The sequence below is a fragment of the Aplidium turbinatum genome, chromosome 1, assembly GCF_918807975.1.
Source record: "Aplidium turbinatum chromosome 1, kaAplTurb1.1, whole genome shotgun sequence".
NCBI classification, from domain to species: Eukaryota; Metazoa; Chordata; class Ascidiacea; order Aplousobranchia; family Polyclinidae; genus Aplidium; species Aplidium turbinatum.
In genome coordinates this window covers 33,439,285-33,447,669 of record NC_137472.1, presented here as the reverse complement: position 1 = coordinate 33,447,669, position 8,385 = coordinate 33,439,285, and the positions used below count along the sequence as shown (strand labels likewise).

Below are 8,385 nucleotides of genomic sequence, written 5' to 3'. Positions count from 1 at the left end.
GTGAGTTTTTCTCTTCTAATGCATTGTTGTCAAACAAACGTGAGTTCTAACTGTGACTGGCCAGACTAATATTCACATCAACAACTATCAAGATGACTTCCAAGACGACGAACTTTTTCGTAGTTCTTCATTTTCTTCTAGCATCATTGATTCAGGTGAGTGGTGGTCTGGTAGGCTATGTTGCATGCAGGTTAGATATTTGTATTTATACACGCCAATTGAAGATTTTAGTAGGCTACTGTATGGTGAGTGCAGCCTATGCTAATAATCGTTTAAAGAACAAACATTTCAGTGACTCAGCCTGATTAGTGGGATGCCTTCAATATAAACTGAACAAACTTGGGCATTTCTTGAATCTTTATCTTCGGACTTTTGAGTTTCCCACAATAACGAATCGATTGCAATCGAAACGAAATGCTTCGATTCTGAAACATTTTTCTTAGTAATTGATTGACTTTTTGGTTCAAATTCACATGAAACGAAGTTATCGTCTAAAAACGAAACCAAGATATAATACTCTTGCCTCGAGACTAAAGGGAACAAATTTATTTCCAAATTCAAAGCAATTTTGTTTGAAGTAGCACAACACACCTTGCAGGCTGTGCAAACTCTAATTTACTTTCGTTTAGGAAATTTATGGATCCCGGCTGGAAAGATCGCCAGTTCAAAGAAAAAGCGTAAACGTGCAGAAGAGTCAGAATGGCGACACTTCGACAACGACAATTCAGACACACACCAAAGAAGCTTCTATCGTTAATACCGGCTCTCGTTCAGACAATGTGACCACTCTTGTCACAAATTTTACTTTACAATTGAACGTTGCAATTGAAGGAAGTAAGAACAAAATGACACAAGGTTATTCAAATACGTATAAAAAAAGTATAGCATACATCAAGCTACAACACGAATTTAAAATATTCTATATAATTGAAAAGCACAAGTTTAATTTTTGTCCTATGTCATTTGTTTGTTGATAGCTTAAAAGTTGAGTTTTTGTAACCAGAAAGTTTCTATGAATTAATTATCTCTGAACATCGTTTTATTGGTTGACATTTTGTCTACGAGCACAGTGTTGACTTTAGGCCTGCACTACATTTTAATTGCTCTGAACATGTTATTATTGAAAAGGTTTAAACAGCCTTACCTTTTTTAGTTAGAAGTCAGTAAAACTCAAATTCAAAAACTGTGATAGAACTTGTTATTGAAACGATTATATTTAAAAAAAACAAGGATTGTTAAATCATTGTTTTTTTTAAATATAATTATTGTAATTAATTATTATAATTAATTAATAAAAAAAGTATTAAAATTAAAAAGTATATTATTATATTTATATGTATGTATTATTATGTATTATTATATGTATGTATTATTATTATATGTATTATTATTATATGTATTATTAATATATAAGTAAAAAGTATTACAATTTTTGTTTTTTAAATATATATAAAAAAAGCAAAAAAAACAACTTTTTAATACTGCAGTGACCGTAAAAAGTACCGTAATGTGTTAATTTCACTTAAACAAGCCACCGTTGAAGCAACCATTTCCGTGTTGTGACCTACAATTCAATTAATATAGATTTGTAATTGGAATGGCACATGCTAGATAATTTGAATTGATGTGAAAAATAAAATAAGTACAGATAGTCATAAATTTTAGATAAATATTAATAACAATAATTTCTGTAACAGATTTTTTGATAATCGCTGTGGCAGTTGTCGCATTCAGTTGTGTTCTTGCGTGTGTACTGGTGCTCCTGATGAAGCAGCTGGCAGCTTATCACCCAAACAGAAAGGTTTGTAAAAAAATCTTTTCAATAGACTATAATTTTGAAATGGTGAATATAAGGTACTACAATGAACAACATAGGAGGCAAAAGTCTACTACAAGTATCAAAAACGAATGAAAATCTCATAAGAAAAATATAAAGCTATTTTAGTTTTGATAAGGCTATGATGAAGTTATTTTTTTCACTTGCCGACTTATATGTAAGCTTTCTTCAAGTTAGCTTTCTAAATATGGAAATTTCTCTTGCTTTGTTGACTAATTCCATAAATGTGTGAAAACAAAACTTCTCGTTGTTTTTTAGAATAAATATACATTTGACAACAGATGAAGTACAGTACAGAAGGTATAGTAAACCTTCCTTATTTGCGTGAACCAGGGGCCCAGCCTTGTTGCAAATATCTTAAAAGCGGAACTGTCCTTAAAATGCTTTATAACTGCTTATTTTGATCTCCAAAACGCTTCCAATGTTAGAGACTATCATCCTAAATAATTATATTATATACACTTCAGACTAGTTTTGAGACGGTCTTAAAATATAAGTACAAACAAGTAACTTTCCAATCAACACTAACGTATCTAGGCCTGGTGGTTTTACAGTAACGCTAGAATCTGACAAGAAAATATTCGAATAATTTTTGCAAAGGGAATAATATTAATCTAGGGCTACTGTGTATCCAAACTATGCCTTCATTAAGATGTTTCTTTTTTTCGTTTTCTATTACTGTAAATTAACTCATTGACATATTACAACAGAATAAATAATTTCGCTTTATTGGCGGCCATCACAGGTCATAAGTGAAAGATATGTCATCTCATTAACCACAATAGGCTATAGACGTACTACACCCCAAAAATAAATATTTGCTTACAATAAAAAAAGAGCTCTCGACTAACAAGGATTTTCTGAAAAAGATTAATTTGTAATACAACCTAAAGTTGATACTATTGCGACAGAGTCGATATTGCAACGTCCGTTGCCATCTGAAACTGAAGCTCTATTTTTTTCAAAGCAGTTTCAAATTTCTGAAATATTTTATTGCTAACTGCTGATGTAGGCTATGTCTTCGTGGCTTCTGCAACTATGCTGAAAAATTAAGGCCGAAGCTAAACCTGTCCATTTCACAAATTTACTCAATAGGAAGGTAAGGTGATTTGATACATTTTTGACATTTCTGGCTATAACTTGAAAACGGCTCACCCTAGAAATCTGTTTGTGGGTTCAAATTAAACTTTGATGTTTTGCGCACCTTTCTGAAAAGGTTTTAAGTTTTTACCTTGAATAGTATTTTTTGTATGAGCGTTCCAAAGATGCTGCCGAACTGTATCAATTCACCTTCCATGGTAGGTAATTTGATACACCCTGGAAGGTAAATTGATACAAATCTGACACAAAACGTGTAAATTTGCTTCAAAGCATACCAGAAATAGAAAAAGAATACTTGTTATTACATTACAAAAACTAAATACAGGGTTTCTGAATGAAATGTACGGAAACAACGCATTTGAAGTAAGAATATTAAAGGTACTATCCACCTCTTGTGGATGGTGGAAATTCCAGTGCATTTGTGAAAATGGTTTGGCTCAACCAAAGATATTTTGAGCACTTTAATGCTTGTTCTGTTTCCAACTTCAATAAATAAAGTTTTGAAGACTTTCACGAAATGCGTTAATTGAAGTTGGACGAAGAACACGTTGATACACCGTATCATATTACCTTCCACCTGCTGTATCAAATTACCTTACTAAAGAATTTGGGTCGAAACTGGTGCTGCTCAGCTGAAATATGTGCTTTGCAAAATCAAACCTAGGTAGGATTAAAGGCTCATCTATATACTAGCAACTGACTATATTTTTATTTGCGTTAAACCTTTCTTCATTTGTCTACACGCTAACATGTAAGGACGAAAAAGTTTGGAAAAAATCGCAAAAAATACGTTCCTCTAACTCACTGCCTTGAATGACAAGTAACAGCTCTGAAATCAACCCGCAAGCCATTATTCGCATTTTTCTACCACTGGACGGCAAATTTTTTGCTTGATTTATTTCCATGAAAGCTGTAGGGGGGGTGTATCAAATTACCTTCCGTATCAAATCACCTTACTCTTCCCCTACTTACACATACCTGTTACAAACAATGTCTGTATTTCGATTAAAGAATCTGCAATCTGTATTGTATTTGTTTCTTAAATTGTCTAGGTTTCTGGTTCAATGAAACGAAATAATTTTTACACTTGAAAGAAACTAAATTTCTCAAGTTTCACTGAAGCAGAATTTCTGCTGGAAAAGTCGCGCTATTGCATTTGTTGCTCACCAAGACGGATTGCATGTATCAATAATTTCGATTTATCTGATGCTTTCGGGGCGTGGAGAGCTGTCGAATGATTGTATTTAATTTTACATTTAAGTTTCATTCAATGCATTCTTACATTTCCCTCACGTTTGATAATAAAGCAACTATCAAAATGCTCATGTGTATTTTTACAGAAAAAAACAAGCACCAATCGCAACAAAAGGTCTGTATTGAGAAAGCCGTTACCAATCAGACAAAAACGGTGAGTAAACCTGTTCTCTAACAACTTTGAATCATTGACGTAGCTAGAAAGAAAATGTCAGGGGAGCAAATGCAACTGTTGAGGGACAAATATTTTAATGCTACATTTTTTAATGGGCAAAACGGACATACGGGGCAAAACTGACACTCCGTTATTTTTATACTGAAAGGACTGATGGTTCCGTTTTGTTTTGCGCAACAGCTGGAGTTAAGTCCAATAAATCGTGTGTAAATGTTTAGCAACAGTGCTGCCATTTTTAAGCAACTGATAGTCCAAAGTTCGTTTTGCATTGGTTTTTCAAAAAGAAGTACGTTAGGTTGAGTAGGTGTTTTGAGTAGATTTGTATACTGTTTGGATTTTTTTTTTAATTTGGTCAAACTAGCATTAATTCTGCGTGTGTGTAGCAAAAAAATATTGCTTTAAGTTTATTAGTAATGTCAGAAGAACCATTTTTTTTTTGCTGACTTCATTGGGGCAAAACGGACATGTGCTGCTTGGGGCAAAACGGACACACTCAGCAAGTTCTTGGTTTTTAGAATGCCGGTTTAAAACACATGATATCTCATGTTTGATTGCATAATTTATCAATAAATCCCGAAAATTTGCACATGTAATGCACATGCTATCATGGTGACCTTGTTTTTTTTCTTATTGACAATTTTATTGTTTGGTAAATATGGTTCATAAAAATTAGTCGTCATTCGCATTTCTTCTTTACAGGTAAAAAGAAATTTTAGTCAGAAAAGTAATGCTAAGAGTAAGATTCATTTGCTAAGAACCAGCCTTTTATACTAAAAACATAATGGGGCAAAACGGTCACCAAAGCAAAAAAAAAGAATTGCAAATAATTATTGATCTGAATAAATAATCATGTTTTAAACATTGCAAATGTGTTCTTGTTTGGAGCCTGAATGTACCTAACGCATTAAAGGCAAAATATTGTAAACAGAAAGTAAATTAAAAAACTTTAAAATAAACATGTCCGTTTTGCCCCGCCTTCCCCTAGCTAGAAAGAAAATGTCAGGGGAGCAAATGCAACTGTTGAAGGACAAATATTTTAATGCCACATTTTTTAATGCAGATATTTTAATACAATGTTATTAAAACGTTGTGCTTTTCATAAATACATAAGCTATGACTGGTTTTCGAGTTATTTTACAAAAGTGAGTGCATTTTTAAAAAAACGTATTAAACCTAAAATAACTCTCACAAAAAAAAACGTTTTGCAATCAATCCAAAAACTTTGTCTCACTTATATTTCCATGTTAAAGAAGTTGCTGAAAACTGTTAGAAAATATTATTGATAACCAAGGGTATTCTGGGTATTATTGATAACCAAGGGTATTGATAACCAGCAGCTGTTTCTGTGGCTTCTTCCGTTTCCAGACATTTATTGCTTCCAGAGTTACATTAGGGACGGTACATTACGGGACGCGCAACTCCGTTGTTCCTTCAACATTAGAAGGGTCAATTGCCAATTTGACATTTTTTTACGCTTTACTGCAGGCTTGCTTTCAACTTAAAACCTTCAATTACTTTAAAACCAACTTAACTCTTTTTATATAACCCATAAAAAGTAAAATATTTTGTAAATTAGAAAAAAACGTAACCCTTCTAGTGTTGCGGATAAGCCAAAAGCGGATGAAGTTTCGCATCCCTATGATCTACAATCCCTAGTTACATGCACTACTCGTACGGCTTTTGCACCTAGTTCGTACTGTAGGCTAATCGTTTGTAGCAAATGATTTTTTGACGATTGCTGCAGACATTAAAAAACAAAAAACAAAGTAATTGCCGATGAAACAATACTAAAACATCAAAATGAATAAATTACGACCATTACGCTCCAAGCTCTTTTATTTGCTCTACTCAACATTACTTATAAGCCTTTATCTTTATGTAGCCATTGCATTCCTTAGAAAAAAATATTGTAGTATGGGGTGCAAGAAATATGATCGCACCGAAATAAAACTCACCACCCATAATTTTCAAAGCCATAGGTAGGCCTACATTGAATGTGTATACTTCCATCATTCGCGTTACGTGCTTCAGAAATCTAATAAATTTCTTTGCACGCCTGTATAAGACTGAACAGTCGAAAGCAGGTCTCTCGCTGTTGCGCAATAAGCACCATCTTTATTGCTTCCACAGCGATGTTGCCTACGAAAATGACTCAACGGACACAGACCAATCATCAACCACAACCTCCGAAAGTGATAACAACTATTCAGACAACGAGGAGACCAGAAATAAAAAGAAAGGCATATCCGAAAAATCAAAGTTTGGCAAATCAAGTTAGTTTAAAGCTATTTTTGAGCTGTTAAGCCTTAAATCTGAAATCAACGACTTCAAAATGAGTGTTTCGTCAGGCAAGCATTGTTGAACATAATGTTTTATTTTGCAAAACAATTCCATTGCTGAAAAAACAGCGACGAAGCAGGAAAAAACCTTTGGTGGACAAAAAACTGTTTAGGAGCAAAGGTTATCCAAAATGAATCAGCCTATAATAGTATTGAAACATTATTTTTTGCGGGAGGCAAGATAAAACTTTTGGAAGCCGCTTGTCTCCCCATCAGGCATCCCTTGGCTAACGTTCCTGAAAAACACTACTGCTTAGAATAAGTTATAGCCTACAGCCAGTGATGTACGCGCATACAAAACATAGGCCCACTGACGCCGTCAGCGTAAACGTTCGAAAAACCATACGCCGTATGCGTCAACGTAACTTGTAAAAAAAAGTTGGCGGCGTCAGCGCATATACTAGCATAAATTCATTTTGTTTGCTAGGTGCCAAACATTCACATGGTATAAACCACTCGAAACAAACAAGTTTTATTTAGAATTTCCACTAAGAAACACAAGCATCTGAAAATGCTCATCTGATATTTTGCTGCGTTTTGGTTTCAATATGTCTTTGCCCATTGAAAACATTCTTTCAATGGCGTGTTGTAGCGAAAAAAAAATACATTAAAAAGTATGCATTGACGCTATGCGCTAAAAAAAACCGAAAACTTTATGGCGTAGCCTAGCCTCAAGCGACAAATATGCAAAAAAATGTGGCCGTAAGCGTTAGCGTAAACAAAAAGTCTACGGCGTAGAATTTGCGGCGTATACATACATCTCTGCCTACAGCAAGCTATTAATATTTTTTGTCTGATGCATTGGCATGTTTTACTTACTCAGCAAACTGTGTCTTCACCAAATCGATACTTTTCAATTCTGTCATAAACGTACCGTACATTGAAGTGAGACTTGATAAAATGTTGCAAAACTGTTTTAGAGAACAAAGTTCTGAGCAAACTGAGTGAAAAGATCGACAGAGATACAGTCTACAAAATGGTGCGTCGTTATCTGCCACGCGATCGCCAGAATGCTTTTTTGGAAAGCTTGAAAACTGGAAGTATGAAGTGGAATACTTTGTAAAAAAATTATATAACTTCAACTTTTTGATCAAATTCCTGATAAACTTTAGATTTCGTGTGAATTTTTTTGTGTTATAAATAACTGATACTTGATTGTTTCTAAAATTGATTGTTGTCTTTTTATGACCAGAATTAAAATTTGGCAAGTAGCTTCAGTTGCTGATTGATTTACTTGTTTTTTCCAGTTCCAACTCCATCTACTGCTGAAACATTTCAACTAGCGTACGATCAAATTAATAGATACAACAGAAAGTGGAACGTGGATCGACTCACCAGTTACTTTGAAGAAACTGGACAAAATAGCTATGCAGAATGCATTCGACCTCATATTGGTTCTTTGGACAATTGCTAATAGCCTACTGTCTGTCAACGAAATGCCCGCACGCCTTCAAATCAATAATATTCAGCAATTTTGTTGACTGATTGCTCCATCTGATTGAGGGATGCTCTTAACACAAAGACCAATTCATGTTTGCTCGTTGTTAATTAAATTTGACTTCAAGACTTAATTGTGAGAAATCAAAAGTTTTTGATCGTTTTTGCAATAAATTCTGTCGCTTTTGCTAGTTTCTGTTTTTACGTTTCAAGAATTTTATCATGAAACGTTTTGAGCTATG

The 8,385-nt window shown here is 33.9% G+C and overlaps 1 protein-coding gene across 1 annotated transcript; it reads left to right on the top strand.

Moving 5' to 3' along the window:
* On the top strand, nt 1–8,328 carry LOC145782973 (uncharacterized). The gene is made up of 7 exons (XM_082594732.1): nt 1–155; nt 630–834; nt 1,698–1,801; nt 4,279–4,346; nt 6,498–6,640; nt 7,627–7,746; nt 7,954–8,328. The coding sequence occupies exons 1-7, from the start codon at nt 93–95 to the stop codon at nt 8,118–8,120; spliced, it is 870 nt and encodes a 289-aa protein (XP_082450858.1). The 5' UTR covers nt 1–92; the 3' UTR covers nt 8,121–8,328.
* The last annotated feature ends 57 nt before the right edge of the window (nt 8,329–8,385 follow it).